General features: G+C 46.2%; 1 protein-coding gene across 1 annotated transcript in view; it reads left to right on the top strand.

Moving 5' to 3' along the window:
- The window catches only part of LOC126278037 (cadherin-related tumor suppressor), an 817,086-nt gene that overhangs the window by 393,504 nt on the left and 398,773 nt on the right, over window positions 1-24,809 (top strand). The window contains 1 exon segment of the mRNA XM_049977779.1: window positions 5,182-5,415. Within this exon segment, the coding sequence (XP_049833736.1) occupies window positions 5,182-5,415 (234 nt within the window).

The following is a 24,809-nucleotide window of genomic DNA, read 5'->3' on the forward strand; positions in this document are numbered from 1 at the left end:
TAGAAAAGCATGGCACTGTTCCTGCGCTCCGCTGCAACCTTGTAGACCGCACGCCAAACTGGTACAGTGACAGCAACGTCGACAGCGGGAAAACGGGCGCAGTCGTCTCACCACACAGAACGCGCGTTTATACGAGGGAACTCAAATGCTACTCGTTTGTGGCCTAATATTAAAGAGGATTCCTTCAGGACCCTTTTCAAAAACTAGTTTATTAATATTTTACAGCTTTTCAGTCACGCTTTGCCAATTAACATCTAGTGGTATAGTAGTCCGTGGTACCACGCTGCATGTTTGATACGTACTCACCCTCGACTGACATCGAAAATGATTCAAAACAATGAAGTGGCTACTATCACCAAAGTCGATTTGCTAAAAGTATTCTTGAGCCATATTAAAAGGTCTAATACAATAAATGGCCTTGAGAGAGAAAAGCTTCTGTCCTCAAATGAGCACTGATTTAGGAAGAATCGCTGTTGAGAAACTCAACTTGCTCTTTTGTTGCACGAATACTGCGAACCGTGGATGGCAAGTCCCATGATATTCGGAAGAGGCTCGGTATAGTGCCATACTGCAGACTGTCAACGTAGATCGCAGCATGCGATTGGCTCGAAGACTTCTTTAGTGGAGACGTATGAGAAAATACACGAGTAAATTTTGCACGTGTTACCATTACGTTATTGGCTACGATCTGAATTTTCTTTTCTTTTTGGTTAAATAATTTGATCGGGATTTCGCTGGGCACTTTTAGAAAACTTACTATCGCACAAGGAACATTCTCTCATCGGTTATTCTTTCGAAAAGTGGTAGATAACTCTTAGTAATTAGATAAAGAAATCTGTTTACCAGTTTTATTTTTAATTTCAATCTTAGAACTATCGCAATAAAGATTTATATGTATAACACACAGCAACTTTTTATTTTATATAGATTTAAATAAACTCGGCAGTAATGCTCTTTGAAAAACTTTGTACCACAGAGAGTCTGTGGCAATTTCTAGCTTTTTATCTGCAATGATTCAACAGAAAGTGTTCCTTATACACTGAAGAAAGTTGCCGGACATTCAGAAAGAAGATTTCATTATCATTCATACCAGAAACAGAATATTAATGTTGGCCATAACAATACTTTTGATCTGTTTGGTCTTCAGTTCGCTCTTTTCGCCTGGCTTGGCCTTTCGGCAATATCGTTCACCGACGCTTCAGAACTACCCACATGATCTATCTTCTTCAGTAGGTTTTCAGTGAAGCAAGGTGCATCAAACCCTAGTCTCTGATTCTTTCAGTTGTTATCATCACTGCACACCAGGCAAGCATCATATGAGGAAATTTTAACAATAGTAGATGAGCAAAAGTCTTCAGGCACCGCTTCTAATTGAAATGATTAAAGCTTTCGTTGTGAGTTTTGTGTTCCACCATCTGTGCATCTCTTTAATAAATCGTAATTAATCGCATCGTAAATGGGCTCTCAGCCTCATATACTCGGTAGATGATTCTTCCGATGCCAGGAAAAAGAAATATTGGAAACAAACATGGAGTCATGGAGAAAAGCGCCCACCCTCGGTAGCTGAGTGGTTAGCGTGACAGAATGTCAATCCTAAGGGCCCGGGTTCGATTCCCGGCTGGGTCGGAGATTTTCTCCGTTCAGGGACTGGGTGTTGTCCTAATCATCATCATTTCATCCCCCATCGACGCGCAAGTGGCGTCAAATCGATAGACTTGCACCCGGCGAACGGTCTACTCGACGGGAGGCCCTAGCCACACGACGAAACGAAAAATGTAAAAAAGTGGGCGTGGCACTCCATATTGGTTCAAACGAGATGGCTTGTACATCATCTGCAGCGCGAATAATTCAACTCTGAAAACTGGAGACAGTATTTCTAGCTTACTACAGAGCTGTGTGGTGACAAAAATAAAATTCGACATATGTTACGTATACGAGATTGAGTAACAGCACGTAGTTCGTTGTCTGGGGCTGTGAGTGTTCATCAGGAGCGCCCCAGGGAAGCGGTCCCTACATACGTAAACACCTGTCGCATACGGCGGGCAGAGCGTGCAGCTGTTCGCTTACGACGCCGCAGTGTACAGGGAAGAGCTGTCGTCCACTGACTGGGGGGGGGGGGGGGGGGGGGGATACGTGATGATTTAGACAGAGCTTCTGTTTGATTTGCTGAGTGGCGGCAGCTTGCTCTAAATGCAGAAAAATTTAAGTTAAGGTAGATGCGTCGGGAAAACATCGTGTAAGTTCCGATAAAATATTTGTGGTGTGCTTCTAGACAGAATCACAGCGAGTAAATATGTAGGCGTAACGCTGCAAAGGGACACGAAATGAAACGAGCATGTAAGGTCTGTCGAAGGGAAGGCGAAAGGTCGAATTCAGTTTGTTGGGAGACTTTCAGAAAATGGCGTACAGACGACTAGTGCTGCCCACTCTAGGGTACTGCTCCAGCGTTTGGAGCAGGGAGGCGTCGAAGGGACTGTGAGGCGTGCTGCTAGATTTGTCACCGCTAGGTTCAGTCGACGCGCGGCTGTTACGCAGGTGCTCCGTGAACTCGAATGAGACTCGCTGGGGGGAGGGTGGTGCCCTCTTCACGAAACGCTGCCGAGAAAGTTTAGAGGAGCGGCATCTGCGGCAGTGTAGCGTGGTGCTGGTGCGACCAGCGTACACGTCGCCCAAAGATTGGGGATGGTGATTTATCCATGAAACAGTCGACTTTCGGTTACGTTGTTGTCTTTTTTTAAATTTTCAACGCCAGTTTAACGTGACGTTAGTGTTAAAACCGTTCACAATAACCAGTTTCTGAAATAACCGATTTTTGCTTTTTGCTCCTGTTATTCCCTTGATAAACCTAGAAATAGAAGAAAGATTGAAAAATTTTGATTCCCTCGGTTTCAAGGTGCACAGAATCAAAATATTAAACAGTCAGTTCAACGTTCGATGCTTTTCTGTAAAAGCAGTAAACTGCCGAGGGCTACAAAAAATCTCCAGTATTCTCCTATTGTTTCTAATTTTTTGAAACTCTGCTCAAAAATCATGTTACAGTCCAATGGAGGATCATACTACTATTTGAGCATTGAAATAATCAATGCTGAAGTGTGAAAACTGAGGTTGACGAGCTATATTTTTGGTGTTAATTCGCTCATTTTCAAAAGTTACAAGGAGAGAAAAGCAGAAATATAGACACAAGCAATAGATCAGCTAATTTCCATTTTTATTGAGAATTGTGAATGAATTCTAAATTTTTTTTCTCCTTGTGTAATGTTGCAAGTTTGTTGTGGCTCAACCCGTTCTTAATTTCTTAAAGCAAATGAGGCCTTTTACTTGATTTTTCTTTACACAAACAACCTGTTTCTCCGAATCGTTCATGGCATCACTTAATGCTCTGTGCTGTGAGAGGTCCACACCATACCTAGCGCGAAAGTCACGCCGATCAGTTATTACTGACTCGCAGTGCGCAAAACGTAGAACACAAAACGCTTTCTGTTGTCCCGACTCTATTTTTACCTGAACTGAAGTGCGCGCTACCCAGCGGGAACCTATGAAAACTCGAGAGTTTGCTCTTTCCAACTGTGCGTTGTCCACGTACATGTCTCAAGTAACCTGATAATTTCGATTTTTTAAAAGCGGATAATTCTTTTCGATACTAACTGCCTGTTGTCTTCTGTCTCGGGTTCCTCGGCCGACGTAGGAGTGGCTGGCATTGTCAGTCATTGACCCTCCATTGTTGGTGCTGAACTGGAGCCGAGGTCGCGGCCGCAGATTATATGTACTTGTTGCATGTAAGGTCCGCCAGTTATGAAAACACAGTTTTTTCCAAGTTCCCAAACATGTTTCGGCACGTCTGTGCCATCATCAGTGGGTTTCTGTTTTATTTAATCTGTAATGTGAAGGTTTTTAGTGAATGGTTAGAAGATTATGGGTATATATAGTTCAAACAACAATTCGTTTCTTTTTGTGAGTACCTTCACAATCAGTTTGTATGGTTTTTCAGGATCACTTGTGCATTATTTATTGCAGGTAGCTTGTCATCTGCAACGAGACGTAGGTGGGAGATAACCTATAATTTTATGCTCTAAACGTAATTTAGTTTGTCGCGATATTTCGCACCTATATTCATTTTTACTTAGGTTTTTGTTTGGCAAGCCCTTTTTTTCTCAGCATCATGGTGAGGCGTTATGAAACACACGTAAACATAACACGTATTTTCACAAAATAAGGTCGTAAGAGCACTTCAAAATACACTTACATGTACGTGGCGCGGCAACGTCCAAGGGCTTCTACGCGGTCACTTCCGGTACGGTTCTCTTGCTACCTATGACGGTCGTTCGCTGCTGTACGGGAAACCAGGATCCGATTACCTTAAGGCTTTCTTCTTTCTGGTTGAAGCTGTTGTCATGTTTTTGTATTTCTATAGCTTCTTTGAGAAAGTGGGCGTGATAGCGCTCCTCTACAGCCAGAACTTCCGTGTCGGCGAATTTTAGTACGTGGTCGGTCTCACTCAGTGCGTGCTCTGCCGATTTCTCCACCTGCTCCAACCTGCAATGTCGCTTATGTTCTTTGATCTTGGTGTCGATTGATCGTCCAGTCATTCCGATATAAACTTTACCTCATGTGCACTGTATGCGGTATATTCCCGATATATTCTCCTTTGGCGATCTAAGGTACTCTTTGCTCTTCTATGTCGGTTTGAAAATCGGCTTTACGCCGTGTTTGCGAAATACTCGGCCGATTCTGTTCGTCACTCTGGGAATGTAGCGTAGAAAGGCCCTACCCGACATTTCTTTTTCTGTTTTGTCACTTCGTGTGTTTGGCTTTATCAGACTTGTAATACAACTATAATTTTTGAAACACGCTGTATTTCAAAGCAATGAAATATTTACGAATAAAGATTACTCCTTTTTGAAAAAAGTATTTATCTAAAAACCAAAAATTTCAACGCTGTTGCTACGGCTAATTGGTATTTCAGTTTTTAATCTAGTTGTTGCTAAATATAAAAAAAAAAATCTTGTCATATCCGAGACCAAACAAATAGCGGAAAGTAGCGGTTGTTGAGAACTATAATACGGGTACCGGTTGTAAGCGGTCGCTGCTAATAGTTGAGATGAAAGGGGCAGAGAGTGAGGTGGCCGGAGGGCAGCGGCAGGAGGAGGGAGACTGACCGAGTGTGCGCCGTGTGGCCGGCAGGTGACGGACACCAACGACAACCCGCCCGTCTTCCCCGAGCCGGCCTACTCGTTCGACATGGCGGAGAACACGGCGCGGGGCGCGCGCGTCGGCGAGGTGTGCGCCAGGGACCTCGACCAGGGCGTCAACGGCCACATCAGCTACAGCGTCGTCTCCGACTGGGCCAACGACGTCTTCTCGCTGCACCCGCAGACCGGCGTCTTCACGCTCACCGCCAGGCTCGACTACGAGGAGGTGAGTGAGAGCCGCCGGCCGCTGCTGCGCGCCACCCCGCAGCCTGGCCCCATTTCCCGGCCTCGCTGGAGGAACCCAGTCCTGCGAGCCCTTCCTTCCTCCTCGGTCGCAGCTCGTGCTCTGTTCACCTTCACCAGTCACATTCCGTCCTCGGGAGGGGAGGGGAGGGGGCTCCGCTAGGAGATGTTAACTAAAAACCAAAATTTAACGCCTAGAGTGCAGATCGGCGAGTGGTGTCTGGTTCCTGGTGCAACACATGTTGTCCCCGACTACCCGAACGAGTCCTCATCAGACACCTACTCAACTGCTCCTATTTCCCGGTGCGCAAGCGAAAACGAACTCTGTGAGGTGGATTTGTGGACAAGCAGAACACTTCTTGTTTGCTGATGGCGACAAATGTATCCTTCACTTCTGGCAGTTCCTTGATGAACGCCATTGTGCAGTTGTCCGCTATCCAGAGTACAGGCAACTTTTCTCCAGTTTCCCCTGCAGTATCTTCCTGTAATGAAGAGTTGATCCCTGCCTCTTCCGCACTTAGAACCGATGTATTCACTTGTAATCGGAATGTCCTTCTCGGAAACACTTTACGCCGATAGTCTCAATTAGTGTGCCCTCCACCTCGTGTGACGCCGGTTTCCTGATATTCTCGGCAGTATTAATGACAGAAATAAATAAATAACAGTAAATACAAAAGAAGGAAAATAAAAATAAATAAATAACCGATGTTCATTGTACCTCTACTCCACGTTGACCCTGCCCACTTTGCTCCCACCCCTACGTCAGGGTGCCGGGAAAGTTCCTATTAAAAAAAAAAGTGGTTTACGTTCGTGCTTCGTGTTAAAAAATAAAAAAAAAGTGGCTAGCATTGCTTCCTTTGGATCACGGGGTCCCTGGTTCGATTTCCCGCCCGGTTGGCGATTTTCTCTGCCCGGGGACTGGATGCTTGTGTTGGACTCATCATTTCATCATCATTCGTGACAGTGGCTAGATTGGACTGTATAAAGACTGGGACATTGTACGGGCTCTGATGACAGCGCAGCTGAGCGCCCCAAAAACCAAACAGCATCCTCCTTCCTCTCTCTTGATATTCTCTCCCCCCCCCCCCCCCCCCCCCTCCTTCCCCGTCTCTCTCTCTCCACCTCCTTCGTTATGGGTCAGAATCCATGTAACTTGTCTGCGCAACGGAAAACCACTCAAAAGTTGAGAATTTTACTCTTAATTCTTTTTAACTCTATGACTAGTTTCGGGCCGAGAGCCCTTTTCACATCACCGTAACATGGTCAAAAATAGTATTTCCGAAGATGTGAAAACGGTGTCACAAAAGTTCAACGAACAGTTAAATGCATGAAGATGACGTATTACTCTAGCCTGCTAGGACATCTCTGAAACGCTGGCTCGTATGCAGCAGCTGTTGCATACCACATTGTTATCTGTATGTACGTTTTTGACACGGTTTTCACATATCCATTTTTGAATATGTTACGATCATTTGAAAATAGGTCTCGGACCGAAACTGGACAACAAATCAATAAAAAAAAGTAAAATTCGCATCTTTGGACTGGCTTTTCGTTGTACTAATTAACAGACGTCGCTGACCCACAGGTGTTCCAGCGTGCTGCAAGTTCGCAGGTGAGTTGTATACGCGCGTGTTTTGCACTTCACTGTGTGCTGCCACACGTACTGCGCAACTGTCGGTGTGCGGGTTTCTCAAAACACGTTGTCTCGTAAACGACTCGCACTACAACGCCGCAACAAACATAACCGACGTTCTAACTCATCCTGAATTTAAACTGTTAATGCAAATAAGCATTGTTCCATCTAAAAAGGTGTATGTTTGGAAAAAAAACTCTTTCTAAATATTGTTAAAATCTGTTGGTTGCCTAATAGTTTTTGGAAATTTATGGTAAGTTCCTGTGGGACCAAAGTGCTAGTGTCATCGGTCCCTAGGCTTGCACACTACTTAAACTAATTTGAACCAATGTGCGCTAAGTACAACGTACACATCCACGGCCGGGAGAGGACCCGAATCTCCGACGGGAGGAGTCGCACGAAGACACGGCGCTCTAGACCGCGCGGCTACTCGCGCGTTCAAGTGGTTCCGATGGCTCTGAGCACTACGGGACTTAACTGCTGAGGCCATCAGTCCCCTAGAACTTAGAACTACTTAAACCTAACTAACCTAAGGACAGCACACAACACCCAGCCATCATGAGGCAGAGAAAATCCCTCACCCCGCCGGGAATCGAACCCGGGAACCCGGGCGTGGGTACTCGCGCGTCTTGGCTAACAATAGGAGCCCGTCACTATCAACCCATTCTGTCAAAATTGTATATCAGTAGGAGTTCCCGTTGCGCAATACTGGCGGAGCGGGCTTTAGGTGATCCACTCGGTACACTTCACGTAAATGTAACGTATTTTTTCGTTCGAATTTTCGTTTTCACGCAGATCAGTGTTCAAGATGTATCCCCTGAGCTACGTGTCGTACAATGACACTGTTTTGCGGACACATCCAGTGCTAGCTGTGGACTCTGTGTACAAAATGTGTTGCGGGTGTATGTAGTAGTGAAGAAATAATAAATTAAAACGCCGTGTATGACGTGGCAGTTTTCTACCCATCTCTGTGGTTATGATATCTCCTGAACTATGTGTCGTGCTATTATATAATTTCGCAAGTGCCTTCAGCGGTATAAATGAATACTGCCTGCAAAATGTGTTGCTAACAGACGTATTAATAAAGGAGTGATAAACTGAAAGGCCTCCCCGATGCGGCTGTTTTAGTGCACGGATAGCCAAAGTGTAACTGCCGATAAACTCTTTCTACTATCATTATTCTGTCAGTGATGTGAGTGAGAAAATTTCTCTGAGCGGTTTGGAAATTTTGTGTAAAGTTATTTGCAAGTAACTAAATGCTCTTATTGCCGAATGCTGGATAAATATAAGCAAGCTTATTTTTTCACGCCCTCTCCTTTGAGATGTAGGTGGTTCTTATCGCTACAGAGGTTTTGCACAGACAGTTAGTGATACGTGTACCGTGCTCTGTTCAAGTTGATCCAGTAGTTCGCGAAGAGGTGTGGAATACATTTATACATACATTACAGACGTACATACACTTTTATAATATGTATCGATGTACGGATTCTTCAGTCAGATACACGGATACACGGATTGACTATCGAATCAATAAAATGAATAACTAAACTGGGAAAAAACAACTTCTCCGGATCATATTTGTGTCTAACGGTTCAGTATACGGGGCATTCAGGGTAGCACGGATGATGTCGTCCTCTGCGTAGGATGTGGGGCACGGAAGGTTTATGAAACGTGTCGCACGTTTTGTGGTTTACTGTAATCCTCGTTCTCAGTCATCGACGTTAAAGCCCCATTTCTCCGTACTGTCCTCGGACATTGGCATTCCGGGTCGCGATCTGCGGCAACCAGCTTTCACTACGTGCAGTGTCCCGTCGGTGTGCTTTCTCCACTCACACGGGTAGCCTCGGCCCTCCACACCGCGTGGCTGTGGCTGCCTACTGGGGGAGGGAGGCTGGCGGCAACCACCAGCTCCACTCACCGCCGTGTGAGTCCGTCTGCGAACCCGTGGGTCGGCCGCGCCGTCGCCGGGGGTGGGGGGTGACTGACCTGTGCTCGGAGAACACGGCAGCTGCCAACAGCCAGCCACGACTTACGTCCACTGTCTCCCTGTGACATTAGTTACCACTGTGGGTTTAGTTCCTAGATTCAGTGATATACTTAGTTATTCACAAGTTATCCAGAAGCGTACTATGTGGCAAGAAAATGTGCGCAATACGACGAAGAGGTATTTGTGGACTAAACAGCATCTCGTCACCCACAACGTAATTACAGCTTGTGTTAATGAAACGGCACATAAAGAACTGTTGGCTAATATTTCCAGTCTCAATCAAACGGCTTTATACGAAGGTCATCCTTACCACAATAGAATGCATTCATTATAGATAGCTTTAAAAAGCAGGTAAATTACAAATCATCGATGGCTTTTATACACATAAAAAGTAGGCCGTAATTACCCAAATTATTTATTGCCGTAGAACAAAAAATTAATTTCCCTCGGCAGAAAGATGTTTTGGGCAAAACACTGCGTGAAATGGGAGTTACGTGGAAGGAAGCGATTTGTAAGTAAAAAAATAACTTATGTAATTGACTGCCGCTGCAAAAGCTTGGTAGAAGTAAGGAGATCCAGAGAGCAAAGCAGAAAGTTCTTTTATATCTACGAAATCTGTGTGAGCAACAACGTTACTCATAGAAAATGATGGCAGGATCCTGATATTGACGGCATCATCGACAATGTTAGTCGAAGCAACAGAGTTATTTTGGTGAATATTAAAGCTAATGCTCTGTTTTTACACAACGTACAGTTAATTTATAAAGCGGATTGCGCAACAGCTTTTTGACAACTTGCAATGTCTCTTGCAGCGGTCTCTCCGCGATAATTTCAGAAATTTTATAAATTATATAACTCAGTACATATCTCGAAATATCTCTTCTTATATTACCTTTTCATAAACTTTAAATACGATGATTATCAATGCAAAGTACTTTCAAGCCCTATTGTTCCTTAGAGCGTCCATTTACTCCATGGAATAGCTTCTCTGCTATCTATGTTTCCTGTTATGAAAAGAATGAGGAGATCTTGCCGATTAGCCGTGAGAAAAGGAGGATGTATATGTATGCATTGTTGAGCTAGTCGCCATCTTGATGAGATTCTGTATGAGAAGGAATTTAATACATGAACTAAACTAAAGTAAGTGTGTTCGCGTATTATTTAACTGATTATTATTGACAGTGTCTTCTTACTACGCTGTGTTGCACGAGATCGGTGGGGAACGTCTGATTTACATTGGACGAACCTGCCGTTTTGTACGCTCAAGATATCCAGTTTATTACTTTCAATAAATGGGCTAACACGGTCTTACCAGCAGATCTCCGGTCTTCCCCATGTGATCACCGAAAGTTAATAATTATTACAAATGTTTTCAGGAGATCGACTGACAATTTTCGTCGCACCGAGACTTCGAAATTGCTTCACTGCCTTATGGAATTTAAGTTAAGCTCAATTTAATCAAGATAGAACAGTATTGAACTGTGTGAATGTGATACGCCTGCTTTCTGAAAGAAAATTCCTTTAACATACGCATGTTTTTACTATACTGATCAGTGAAGCTAAATCAGGCCGGTGTGAAAGAGGTTTTTTAAATTTTAGATCCCACAAAAAATATTAAAATCTGACACTGCACTAAATATTCGATATGGCTAATACTGTCTTTTTCAGACGTAATAACTTTATCTCTGAAACTCCTCCCTTTGGACCGTGTTTGGATGTCATCTGCAACTATGTGAGCGGCTGCTAGTAAACAAATAGTAAAAGGTAAACTTACGCACGTCAGCGTTATACGCTTGGGGTTGGGCTAGTGTTGTGGAATACAGTTTTGATGTGTATTCGGCTCGCGACACACGTGAACAGGAAGATGTCGTAATGTTCTGGATCATAAACAAGTGCTAAAGTTTTGTATTGCTGTGTATAGAATCAGCTACATGCGTCCAACGAACGTGAGTGCACGAATAACTGAGTAACAGCCCAGTACACACCAAAACTGTATTCCAGAACACTATCCCAACTACAAGTGTATAATGCTGGCATTCGTAAGTTCACCTTTTAGTATTTATTTACTAGCAGCCGCTCACATAGTTGCAGATGACATGATATACGCTGAGAAAACAACGGCGACAGAAGCACAGAAAATATGCCGCAAACAGCGACAGTAATTCTTCAAAGCATGCCATAACATACATAACATACAATAAATAAGGTAGTATCAATAAGAAACTATATTTCAAAAAACGAAGAGTGAAAAATGAAATGATGTGTTACTGTGTTCGTGTAAATACGCTATTTACGTAGATTTAAAGAGACCAGTGAGGAGGGTGATGATTGTCGCCGAAACCAGTTCGGGAACAAATAAGTAAACAAGTAGCGCGATGCTTTGCTTCAAGGTGGACTCACAATGATGAAAAAGTCGCTCGATTCCCACTAATACACAGCACGAGAAAATACAAATCTCCCGTTACTTCTTGAACACTTCTCATATAGTAAGAACTGCCGAGTTTGATTGCAGCCCTTCAAAGCAAATTTATACATCTTAAAGGAAATACAAAGTAATATGACGTTTTTGCCATCGGCTTAGGAGGACACACTAGATGGACTTGCATTCAGATGACGTCGGTTTCCGTTTTATAGTTACTGCAGTTACACGAATTCTGACGTACGGCTTCCAAAAAAAAAAGTTCAAATGTGTGTGAAATTTTATGGGTCTTAACTGCTAAGGTCATCAGTCCCTAAGCTTACACACTACTTAACCTAAAGTATCCTAAGGACAAACGCAGACAACCATGCCCGAGGGAGGACTCGAACCTCCGCCGGGACCAGGCGCACAGTCCATGACTGCAGCGCCTGAGACGGCTCGGTACGGCTTCGTTAATGCAACTTGCCCTACAATGTTGTGTTTCTGAAGAAAGCAATCGTTTTCCGCGTATTTGTGCACTGCGTGATTACAAACATGGAGAGCGCGCCGCGGCAGGCCAGGTGCGACGCCGGGGAGCCTGCGGTGCTGGTGGTGTTCGGCTCGTCGGAGGCTGCCAGCTCGCGTTGGCCTCACACCAGTTCTGAGATGTAAGAGTTCTGTCAAGCATTACTCCCAGCTGTTGTGGAAGCGTGACAGTGCCGATATTCAGTAAGAACATTTAATTAGTACTGATTCAGTCGGAATGTCGCCTAGACATTGCCTGGAACACAGAAGCTCAGTGGCCGTGTGAGTACAACGAGGAGCAAGTGGAGCCGCCACTCATCTGTGGGGAGTGTAGACCAGCAGAGCAGCGGGGGGAGGCGGCGTCTTTTCAGGGTACGCGCTCTGCTGAGTTACCACCCTACCTTCAACCACACTGAATTTAAAGCAATGGTACAGTTTTTGATCGAGGACTGCCTCTACCTTTCAGAACATATCCTAACACAAAAGTTTTACAAGTGGTCGTGTAGTAAATATGGCTGCATTCAGTGTTCTGCTGGTTTACTTTCTTCCCAGACGACCGCGTGAGGTGGCGCAGTGGTTAGCACACTGGAGGCGCTTTCGGGAGAACAACTGTTCAAAGACGCATCCGGCCATTCTGATGTAGGTTTCCCTTGATTTCCCTAAATCGCTTCAGGCAAATGCCGGGACGGCTCCTTTGAAAGGGCACGTCAGATTTCCTTCCCTAATGCGATGAGGCCGATGACCTCGCTCTTTGGTCGCTATCCCCCCAAATTAAACGAACAACCAACCTCCCGCCCAGTGCAAGTCTTTTTATTTGATGCTACTTGGGCAACTTGCGTCTCGGTGGTGATGACTGACTGGTGTTGCGGGCAACACGAGGCCAAGTGCTGGGAATCGAATCTGGCCTCCCTGCGTGGCAGTCACCGGCACCGATCACTCTGCTCGGTTAACAGCCCTCACCGGCGCCAATATGAAGTATTTCCCTCGCCAGTAGAAACTCCTGACAGGCGTAGACTTTTCCACTCAATCCGGCTCACAGTTCATCGCTTGCTGTTAGTCGGAGACTGTGTTACACGTGCGATGGAGCACAGACACGTTATTCATCTGAGGTAATGCTTTTAACGCGCTAACACTTGCAAGATACGTATCTTGGCCCCTCGCTCTTCCGGTCTTTTCTTTCTGAGGTCAGCTCGTAAGTGTCGTATACAGCGGCCTCGTCGATGTCGGTGAAGACCTGGAGTAGCGATACCTGCTGTCAACATTCGCTACATGACCCACGGAATGTTTCGAAGAATCCATAAGTTACTTTGGAGACGAGTGCCGTATTCATAGAAATGTGAAGACGACACGTGTAACACCTCCTTTAGCAGGTAGGCATGAACATAAACTGTGACTTTTAACTCGCTGAGTTAGTACTGTATTTCTTGTTAAGGGAAGGCCGTGGGTAAAACTTGAGCCTAACTACACGATGACTTAATCGATGAGTATACCCTTCAAATACAGCTGAAGTAATACGTAACCACACATTAGCAGTTACCCCGCAGGCATCTTACTTGAAAATCCGTGTTCACTGCAACGTTTTGCTTCGATGTGACGCGCCCTGCATGTAAGCATTCCGCACAACAAATCGCAGTGAAGCCAGTAGATATGATGCCAATAGGTTGCATCACCGGCTCCAGCCTTGAAACCACTTCACTTCTGATCACTTAAGATCACCTAATTACGGGGACGCTGAATGCACGATTCAACCGCTGTTCCGCACAGCTCCAGGCGTATCCTGTGTGATTGAGATCGGCTCCTTTAGTGGTCCAGTCGACGAGCGGTACGGCGCCTGCGTGCTCGTCAGCTTTTTTTCAGCTTACGACGGTTATAAGTGTACTCACAACTAAGCTGCACAAGACAGGACAACGCTTGGTCACCGAGCACTTTGAACCGCGGCCGCGGTGTACTGAACCTTGCCTGCTCAGAACTTTCGTAATTCAGCTGAAGCGTTCCATTCCGTATAGTTTTCGGCCTTACCAGTTAACTTAAATTATATATTCCACATCAAAAGATAGTTTTGCATATACTTTGAAGCACCAAAGAAATCAGTGCTATGGTCGGCGACTCCTATATAAGACAAGTGTCTGGCGCAGTTGTTAGATCGGTTACTGCTGCTGCAATGGCAGGCTATCAAGATTTAAGTGAGTTTGAACGTGGTGTTGTAGTCGGCGCACGAGCGATGGGGCAGCATCTCCGAGGTAGCGATGAAGCAGGGAATTTCCCCTACGACCATTTCACGAGTCTGCAGTTGCGGCGGCCGGGAAAAGATGCTGCAAGAACACGACAAACGACGAGTGAAGAGAATCGTTCAGCGTGACAGAAGTGCAACCCTTCCGCAAATTGGTCCGTATTTCAAATATGGGGCATCAGCAAGTATCAACGTGCGAACCGTTCAACGAAACATCATCGATATGGGCTGTAGCAACCGAAGGTCCACTCGTTCGCCCTGGATGGGCGCACGGTACAAAGCCTCGCCTGGGCCCGTCAACACCGACATTGGACTGTTGATAACTGGATACATGTTACCTGGTCGGACGAGTCTCGTTTAAAATTGTATCGAGTGGATGGACGTGTACGGGTATGGAGACAACTTCATGAATCCATGGACCCTGCATGTCAGCAGGGGACTGTTCAAGCTGGTGGAGGCTGTTATGGCGTGGGGCGTGTGCAGTTGGAGTGATGTGGGACCCTGATACGTGTAGACACGACTCTGACAGGTGACACGTACGTAAGCATCCTTTCTGATCACCTGCATCCATTCATGACCACCGTGAATTCCGACGGACTTGGGCAGTGCGACACCACACATGTGCAGAATTGCTACAGAGTGGCTCTGGGAACACTCTTCTGTGTTTAGACACTTCCGCTGGCCACCAAACTCCCCAGACACATACATTATTGAACATGTCTGGGATGCCTTGCAACGTGCTGTTCGAAAGAGATCTCCGCCTCGTATTGCTCTTACAGGTTTATGGACAGCCCTGCAGCATACACGGTGTCAAGTCCCTCCAGCACTACTTGAGACATTAGTGGAGTCCATGCGACGTCGTGTTGGGGCATTTCTGCGTGCTCGTGGGGGGCCTTACACGACATTAGGCAGGTGTACCAGTTTCTTTGGCTCTTCGGTGCGTAAGGGTTCCGTTTTTACAGAATGAGATACCGAAGCAGCCTTAGTGTGACAGCGGCGCTGTTGTGTATGTACAGAAAAATAAGTAACCAAGCTTACTCGAGGTTTGTGTTAGCTTTTTATAAAATGAAAAAAAAACATAGTAAACAGAGGTACGAAGTCAAGCCGAGGACCTGTACCCGTGGACAACAAATGACTGGATTTGGGAATCTTGGTCATTAGTGGGGGCTGGCCTCAGTGCCGTTTGAAGAGTAGGTGGGTGGAAATGTGAAGTGAGCATCGGGTGTGCAGCAGGTGGTAGTGGAGGTGGCGCGCGCCGCCTCCCGGCCGCCCCTGCTTGCTGAGGCCGTCGGCGGTCCGGCGGGGCCGCGACGCAAAAAACGTGCCGCGCCGCGCCGCGCACAAAGGCCGCTCTGCCTGCCTGCCGCAGCTCCGGCGACCGCGTCATAAACTGACGGCCGCGCTTTTTGCTGCCGCGTGGCCTACTCACTGCTCACCACCCCCCACTCACTGCTCACTACTCGCGCAGTGCTCTACCTCGCAGTCTAGTGTCGTCGCGCGGAACGTTAAAGATGTGCACGTGACGCTGGTTGTCGCGAGTGTAAGTAATATCCCGACCAATTCATTAATTCAGATTAGGAACAACTCGGCCGAGAGCCAGCAGAGTGATTGTCCTGACGACGGAAGCGGTAAGCCAATATTTGATACCGGTAGCGCTGGTGCAACGCGAAACGTCTCCTTACGTGACTGGCTCTTCGATCTGCAGGATACGGTGTTTGTGAGGACGGAAAATTCCACAATGGCCAAATACGCACGGCGTCGCGCACCAACTGCGTGAATGACCACACCTTGCTGAGGGCAGTGTGCAATTCGAGCTGTTCAGGACCCGCCTGCGGTGTTGGGGAGAGGACCGCACGGGTGACGAGCACATGACGCAGATGTCGCCTCATCTGGGCGTAGTTTCTTTCGCCAGCCTCGGCCGAAGTGGGACGACTACCGGATTAAGACAGTGTCGACTTCATTCGTGCACACACGCCGGAAAGCAAATGCTTCTACCCTGTTTCCTGAGTAGCCCTGCCGAGTTCCTCAGCCTGCACAGCTCGAGGTCGGAGAGGCGGCAGCCGTCCCACCGCCAGCTAAGCCCGCCGAATTTCATCGTTCGAGGTTAGGTCTTCTTTTGCTCGTCAGTGTGACCTTCTCGGTCCCTTCAGAACATGACAGGGACCAGATTTGTGACGTCACAGTGTGGAATTACACGTTCCAGACTATTCCAGGGCGTCAGAGGCAGAATAGGGGGTGTCAGAATAAACCTTCGACCTTTCACTAATGAGGTGGTCAGAAGTCCTTAACGTGCAACTCAAGCTCGATTTCGTTATGACGACCGAGATAGTCACCCGCCCTGTGGCGCCAAAATATTCAAATCAATTACGGCGTCACTCAAACTCTTACAAGTAAACCACACGGCAGATGCAACATTTTCAAGCAGAGGTCTTTCTTCTACAAGCGTTTCTGTGAACCGTAAAATACACAAAGACGGTAAAAAAATCGGCAGTGCTCTCTGCATATTTTCATTAATGATTAAGTTACATGGTCTCCATTGTTGGGTTTGATCTGAGACAACTTTTCAGAAGTACGGATCATGCCCAGTGTGGTGTCTGTTCCACTGTGCCTTTCCGCCTCAGCAACCTGCTTTTCCACTGTGGTAGTACACCCGAAACCCAGCACAGCAGCCGTCCTGTGGTGCGGGGGGTCGAGCACCTGCATGACAGTAGCACCCTCAACTGATCGTGCATGCCGAGGAGTGTGTGCCCTTCGTGACTGGGGCACGGAGCTGCGAGCAACGGATTGCTGACCAGGTGGCCAGTGCTGAGGCTGTGAGGCTGGCAGGTGACCGTGGGGGGTTACTCTGTTCCCAATGGCTGGCACCATAGTCGGTGACTTTCATATAAAGCTGATAAAGTTTTCTCACACTGGTGGTCACACAGCTACAAGAGTCTCTTTAGAAGGGGAGAATTTGTTCAACATGGAGGGATACAAACCCAAAATGTTTTATCTCTGGTCCCGTGGGAGGAACGTAGGGCTATATCACAAGCACGGAAATACTCCCCAAATATGTGATTTGCACAAGAATATAGGGCGATTTTTTTGGTCACAAAATCTGTACTCTTCGTAGAGACTATACATGACAAGTCTAGGGCAGATACAGCCATCTCCAAAATGAAGAAAGGCTCATTTTTGATGAAACAGCATGCCCTGGCCAATCACAGACGTTGCTCGCTTGTGACAAACTGGATCATATTCGAGTTTAAACGTGGTTCAAGGTATCATTTTCCTTTGTGACCACCTCTTACAGTCTGACGATAAGCTATGCACCAATTTGGAGCAACAGGGCGTACACTTCGTTTGTCGTGTCCATAAGGATCCAGAGGACAGTAGGGTTGTTACTGGGGTTACCTTGGTCTTTGAGAGCGATTCATTGCCTGTGGTATACTGATGTGACATGAAATCATATATTCCGCCCCCCTCCCCACTTTGCGGTGCTTCAAATGAATGCAATTCAGACACGTGTATTTGCATTGTGATGCCAGCCCAGTATGTATGGATCTGGATGACTGTTGGATGCGAACATTCATTGTGCTCCTCACCCACCTAGTCCACATGTGGAAAGCACCATTCTTCCTGCTCACCAGGCTGCACTGTCTTTCAGAAAGAGAAAAAAATTACAGGAATATAAGACTCTGGACAAACTTACAAACCAAGAGGCCAAGAAAAAATATGAGCATCTACATGCTATATTCATGACAATGTCACACACTACATCTATGACGACGTCACCCTCTCTGCCTACAGTAGTCTCCTCCCCATTCTGCTTGGTACAGTGAGTTCTCGTGATTACTCGAGCATGCCCACCTCCCTCCCCTTCTGGTTGATGGAGCTCGTCCTGCTACTTCGGCCACGCCCACTTTGGGAAGAGCAGTGTCTCCCCACCCACCGCGCACACTGATCCGCATCCCCTAGCTTGAGATGAATCACCCTCGTCCTACTTTTTATGCCAGGAACTGGTCCTTCGGGACACTCCACTCCAAGATTTTTACCGGTCTGCACAGAGCTTCAAAATCTTCTTCAGTCCCTGAAAAAAAATTTGTGAGTAATCCAAAACCACTAAGAAGAAGAAAGACAAAAATATATTTTGTAAGCAAGTTGAAAGAAGTTCGAGTGGCCCCAATACCACTGGATCTCACATATTCTGTTTCTGTGGCCACGGCAGCAATCCTGGTGGCCATGAGGCTCCAGATCATAACACACAATTTTTCTCAGATCCTGTGTGTTGATAACATCACCTCCAAGCTGGTGACATCAGGTGACCCCAGGATATATCCTTCCTCCTTGGTCCCTTCACGCCCTTACAGAATACCAACAGCACGATCATCGAGTGCAGTTGTGGTTTTTTTCCCACTACTTGGCTGAGCTACATTGTCTCTTAAGTTCCTCCCCTGCTTCCTGCATTGCCCTGCAGGAAACTTTGTTTTCAGCAACTGGGACCTCTGCCATTCTTGGCTACTGAGATTATTTTAAGAATTGTGCTGATTATGATAGGGTGTTGGGTGAAGTTTCCACATAGGTTCTAGGCTCTGTAAATAGCGAACTTGTGCCTCTTGATACAACTTTGGAGGCCTTGGCTGTTTAGGTAAGGACATTTCAGGATTTTAGCACCTGTAATTTTTATCGTGATAGTGGAGTCTCTCAGAACATTTTGTCTGCATTGGTTTCCTAATCTTGGGTGATTTCAGTGCCCATAATCTATTGTGTGGTAGAAGCACGACCACTAGAGGTGGACAGCTATCGCATAGTTAGTCTCACAAATGTTCTCTGTAAGTTGCTCAAACACATGGTTAGCCAGCGGCTGTGTTGGCTCCTTGAGCCTCGGGGCCTTCTGGCTCCATCCCAGGGTGATTGTCGGATGTCATTCCACTGCTGATAATTTAGTTTGCTTGCAGTCTGCCATCCAAACAGCTTTCACCTGATGGTAACACCTCATTGCTGTCTTCTTCGACCTACAAAAGGCTTATGACATGTCGCTACATCCTCGCTATCTTACTTGAATTGGGTCTCCAGGACCCACGACTGGCTTTTGTCCACAAGTTCCTGTCGCACCACATTTCTCGATTTCGAGTTGGTGCTTTCAACACTACCCCCCATATGTTAGAGAATGGGGTCTGGTAGGGCTCTGTATTAAGTGGGCATCAATCGTCTAACCGCAGCTGTTGGTCTTTATTATTATGCTTCTTGTATGCCGACGATTTTTGCTTTTAGTATTGCTCCTCTAGTGTGGGTACTGCTGAACGCTGACTGCAGGGCGCCGTTACAGAGGAGCAGTCACTAGCCCTTGGCCATGGCATTCGCTTCTCAGCCGCCAAGGCTCACGTTGTGCCTTCCTCTTGCCATTTTACTGTTCATCCACATTCAGCACTTTACCTTGACGACCAGTCATTCAGTGCGGTGGAGACTTACCACTGTTTGGGACAGATTTTCGATACCCAGCAGATGTGCAACCCCCTTCTGCAGTTTTCAAAGTCCTGATCCTGTGCCTTGATGATTGTGGGATTCTGGTGTACGGTTCGGTATCGCCCTCAGCATTGCGGTCACTGGACCCGAGACACCACCATCTGAGATCTGACTTGGAACAGGAACCTTTGAAACTAGCCAAATGAACAGCCTCTCGCCAAGGCAGCTTCTCGCTTATGTTGTACATATTTTGCAACTCTCCTAAGTATCCAAACCAGCATGTCCTTTTCCCCAGTAGGGAGATCTCTCTCCTACAACAAAGGCCCAGATCTGCGGTCACAATTGCAGTCCGTCACAGTGTCTCTTCTCTGAACTCCAACTCCTCCCCCCCCCCCCCCCCCTCCCCCACTGTCGCCGTTTGTCAGGGAGCAATCGCGTATGCTTCCATGGTGTGCAACATGACCACTGATTTGTCTTTGGACCGAAAGATTCCGTTGACCCTATGGTACTTTCGCCATTTGTTCCTGGCTGTCTCCTCGATGCATTTCCGGGTTTGGAAATGGAACTCACTGATAGCTAAATGGTCGGTGGACAAACCAGTTCTGCATACCCACATGCAAGGTGCAGTGAACTACACTCACTGCCAGATGGGTGCGACGACTTCTCTGCTGAGAAGGTGACCATCAGATAAGCTCTCAGCCATACGCGTTCGTGCACCAGTAAGATGCTTCTAACGTGCAGCAACCCCTGCGAGTAGTTGGGCAATGGGTCTCCAAGTTCACTTTTGATACCAGTTTGATATCACATTAATCATGCGAGCTAATGAATTGACAGATCAGTCACTCATCCCCCACCTCACCCTCTGGGTTTCCCCCAGCTGGCATGTCGGCCCCTCAGGGAACTCCCGGCCCCCTCCCTCCCATGGCGTAATCCAATTTAGCAGCTCAGAAAAAGTGGTGGGAAATTCAAATTTGTTGATGAAAATATCAAAATTTTTGTGTTCGCTTAGAGTTTCGGAGACCAACTGACATAGTTCATAGCACCAACACCATAGAGCGCTGTTGGCTCTCACCCAATCCCCTCTCCCCTTCCCCACCTGAAAATTGGCTGCCGGGCAGTACACAGTTGTTTATTTAAACAATTTCAGTTGTCATTGATCGAGCACCAGTTTCGTTAGAGGCAGCTATATGTTGAGTGGATATTTTCGATACTAGTCTAGCACTAGATAGTTGCTCCAGCCGGTCTAGCCTAAGATGTTAAGTCCCATAGTGCTCAGAGCCATTTGAACCATATGAAGAGCCTCAAGGTAACAGCACAGAGAACTTGTAAATATCTGGTTTATACTATGTGTCACTTCAAAATTTCGATAATATAGCTGATTTTTTTACGATGACATCTCGTCCTATGTAGGTTACATCAAAAGCTCTCACTGCAACGTAAAAACGCCTGATTCATTCTCCAATTCTCAGATCACATCACTGATACTCTCACCATGGCATCCACCTGCTTGGTGGCGCGTCATTGATTTCAAATTCATAGGCTAATTAATAAATTTGATCATGAGAGTCCCTTTGTATTGCAATTCTTTTTCCCTGCAATCTGTTTACACTTGCCAGGTAACCATTACAGACGCTTCCATGAGGTCTCTGGAGGCTTCCGACAGGCTAGGTAGTCACTTCCTCTGTTACCAAAGTGGGTGGTAACCGTCGTGAAATAGCCGAAGATATCCAACGCTATTTGCATTCTATCTCTCGGTTGTCTTGTCATGCTGGTGGAATTATATCACTTAGAATTCTCCATAACGTATCCTACTAAGAGCTGTGAGTGTATGTTTCACTCTCTTCTCCGCCCCCTGGATTGCATGTGAGCGGCAGTCACCGGGGCACGGACCTCTGCCCGCGCGTCCGGGCTGTAGCGCTCACCATGGCGGACAGCTGTTAGTGATCCCAAATTCGAAATGCGCCCCAGAATAACTGGGCGCTTAACTGTCGCTGCGGCAAATGTCGCCATGTTGAATAATAGGCTTCCCCTCATCCCTCAAATGGCTCTGATCACTATGGGACTGAAAATTCACAGTTTTTTTTCGAAATATCATGGAAAGGCGGACACAGTGAGCAACAAGGAAATACCAGAATAGTGACCGCCACATCCCAAACGTGTACGAGTGTGCAGACCGAGGTTGCCCTCAGAATACAGCCCGCTACACGTATTCCTATTGCCTCCCGTCAAACTGCGAGCACTCGAATACGAATCCCTGGAGGGAAGACGATGTTCTTGTTGAGGAACATCATTGAGAAGTAACATTTGGATGTGACTGCCCTCAACATACATTTCGTATCAGTACCACGAAGATAGGATACGAGAAATTAGAGCTTGTACATATAGGTAGTCATTTTCCCTCGCTGTATTTGCCACTGGAATAGGAAAGGAAATGACCACTAGTGCCACAGGATACCCTCCGCCACACACCGTATGATGGCTTGCGAAGTAATCATATAGACATAAATTTAGTCTACCTATTAAGGTGTCAGTCCATCCATTTATAGGCACACAAAGCTCACCGAAGAATGTTGTCCCTTAATGTATCTAGAAAACAAAAGACTTAACTTGTGCTGCTGATTGTCTCTCTGTGGAAATCTTCGTATTAGCCTCTAACTTCCTCATTGCAGTCACTTCGCGAGACGTACGTGATAGGTTGTAATATTTTTGCCCAAAGTACGTAGAAGTAACGGCACAGAGCTCACCTCTCAACTCCGCCGTAGCCACACACACAATTGCTTACCTGCCGTATTCTCACGAACCCTCTAGTCTACGATATAAATGCATTTGAATCCACCTGATTTCGACGAGTAAGGGATGTTCCCCCAGTCCAGTTACAGACCACTGCTAATTCTCTCGAAATTCTATACCCTACTATAGCACTGTTCCGTTACTTAGAAGACTGTCTAGTCCTCTGCCCGTCGCTGACTAGAGAGAGAGCTATCGCAACGAGAAAAATTACACACTAACTTACAGGAGAAAATTCTTAACGATGCAGAGTATATATCGATTGCACAAAGAAATTCAGAAGCATATCACCTACAATTCATCGGCATCGAATGACTGTCTATAAGTATCCCTCCTGCACTTGACCTAATCTCCTTTACGATATCCCTATGATTACCACGCTAGAAATAAGACAGTGTAACGGTGTTGGAGTCTTCGTTGACAGCACAGTGTCTCTCTCTTCTCATTATTTTCGTAACACACAACTGAATAAAACTACAAACTATAAAAACTTCAAGTCAATAACATTTTATCGTGTCTCTCTCTCTTCCGATGTATCGGGAAACAAATACCATGCGCATGTTGGCATCGACCATACGTGGTGATCCTATAGGAGGCACACTTATTGGTCCACTGCAGCGAGCGACGAGTGATCCAAGTCGCTTCCACAGACCAGTCTACAGTCTACAGTTTTGCCTGTACTGGAGGAGACCATATCGACTATCAGATGTAGGAAATCCTGTAACCAATGCATTGGCTTTTCAGACCTGCAGCGTTACGCTTTCTGATAGAAACGCTGTCAGCAATTTTCTAACCATGTTTGTTCATTCATCCCCACACTTGAGTTGCAACCTACGAAGAGTTTTTTAATGATTACAGACGTTGGGGAATCATATTCGTGTCACTCTCATATCTCCAAACGAGTCACCTTTTTCGAACCCATCTGCTAAGGGCCCCTACAGCAAAAGTCCAGCGTGGTTTCACACAGTTTCACTGCATCTTATAACTGTTCCTCGATCTCTGCCCCGCCCTGCCCGCAGCTTTGCGCTTCTGATCATTCCAGTTTAAGTCGGAACTGAGCAGAAGTGGAAGAGTGCTATGTGCACCAACTTGCACATCGCTTGCAGAAAAAGGGCTAACTCGACAGGACTGTATTTCGACCACTCGATGGAAATGATATTTTGTGCAGTGTCTAAGGCCAGCGCCAAACGAAGCTTTCTCCTGCAGCACGAGGTAGTAGAAAACACAGTACGAGCACTTACAGTGGTGTTTCTTATCAGGAAAATTAGGATGACTCCGTATCATACGGGAATTGGAAAAAGGACGAGAATTTTTTACCGCATTGAGGTCGTTTCCAGCCTACATACAGGTACTGGAGTCCGAAGGAGGTCTGTGTAACTCAGGGTGCATTCATGTCTATTACCCAAACATTGTCTCTATCCTCATTATTTTGTACCACACAACAGAGAAAAACTACGAACTAGCAAAACTCCGCTAGAGTCACCCGGTAGTGAACTCGACAAGATATTGCTGTACACCTCTCTTCCAATACATTGAAAACAAATATTATCCGCTTACCTGTAGCGTACTTGGCGACCCTATTAAATATACAAGTGAAACGCCCCTTTGAACAATTACACACGACTGTGCTTAAACTGACACACAATGTTTTTAGCGCAACGCAATCTGACTTTCAATAATCCCTACAAAAGAATGGCCCTGACTAACATTAACATATGCCTTTCACAAATCACTTACCTCACCAAAAATCTTCTATACTCGAACTACTGCAATACAGCGAGCGCCACTACTGCCAGCTAAATAAAAGATTCAAGCTACGGAAGTCACTAACTACTGATAGGCACAGTTAGCAAATGAAAGATTATAATAGAGAACAAACAATGTATTTACCTTAATAGTCATAATATATATATCAGTTCATGACATCAATTCTTACAAATTTCAAAACTTCGCCATCTTTCTCCCCACATCCACCACTGCTGGCGGCTCACCTCCAACTGCGTAACGCTATGCGCTGTTAGCATCCAGCTGTCGCTGCCCAACACTACAATGGCAGACAACAATGCAAACCAGCCACAGACTGCACACGGCACAGCCAGTGATTTTTCATACAGAGCGCTACGTGGCGTTACCAATAAGAAAACCTAAACAGCCTACTTACACAAGTATTGGCCCATTGGAACAGCCGACCAGTAATCAAAGTCGGTAGCACAGACCAGTGTTAAGTTACGTCACCTGTAGTGAAGGAGGACCGTATCCTACAGACTATCAATCGCAAGAGGCAATCTCTATATTGTTCTTTCACAAGCAGTTTGATACGTTTTTTTCTGCTGTAACACATCCGAGCACTGTTCAACTCATTGGCTCTCACA

Source organism: Schistocerca gregaria, chromosome 6 (assembly GCF_023897955.1).
Source record: "Schistocerca gregaria isolate iqSchGreg1 chromosome 6, iqSchGreg1.2, whole genome shotgun sequence".
NCBI lineage: Eukaryota > Metazoa > Arthropoda > Insecta > Orthoptera > Acrididae > Schistocerca > Schistocerca gregaria.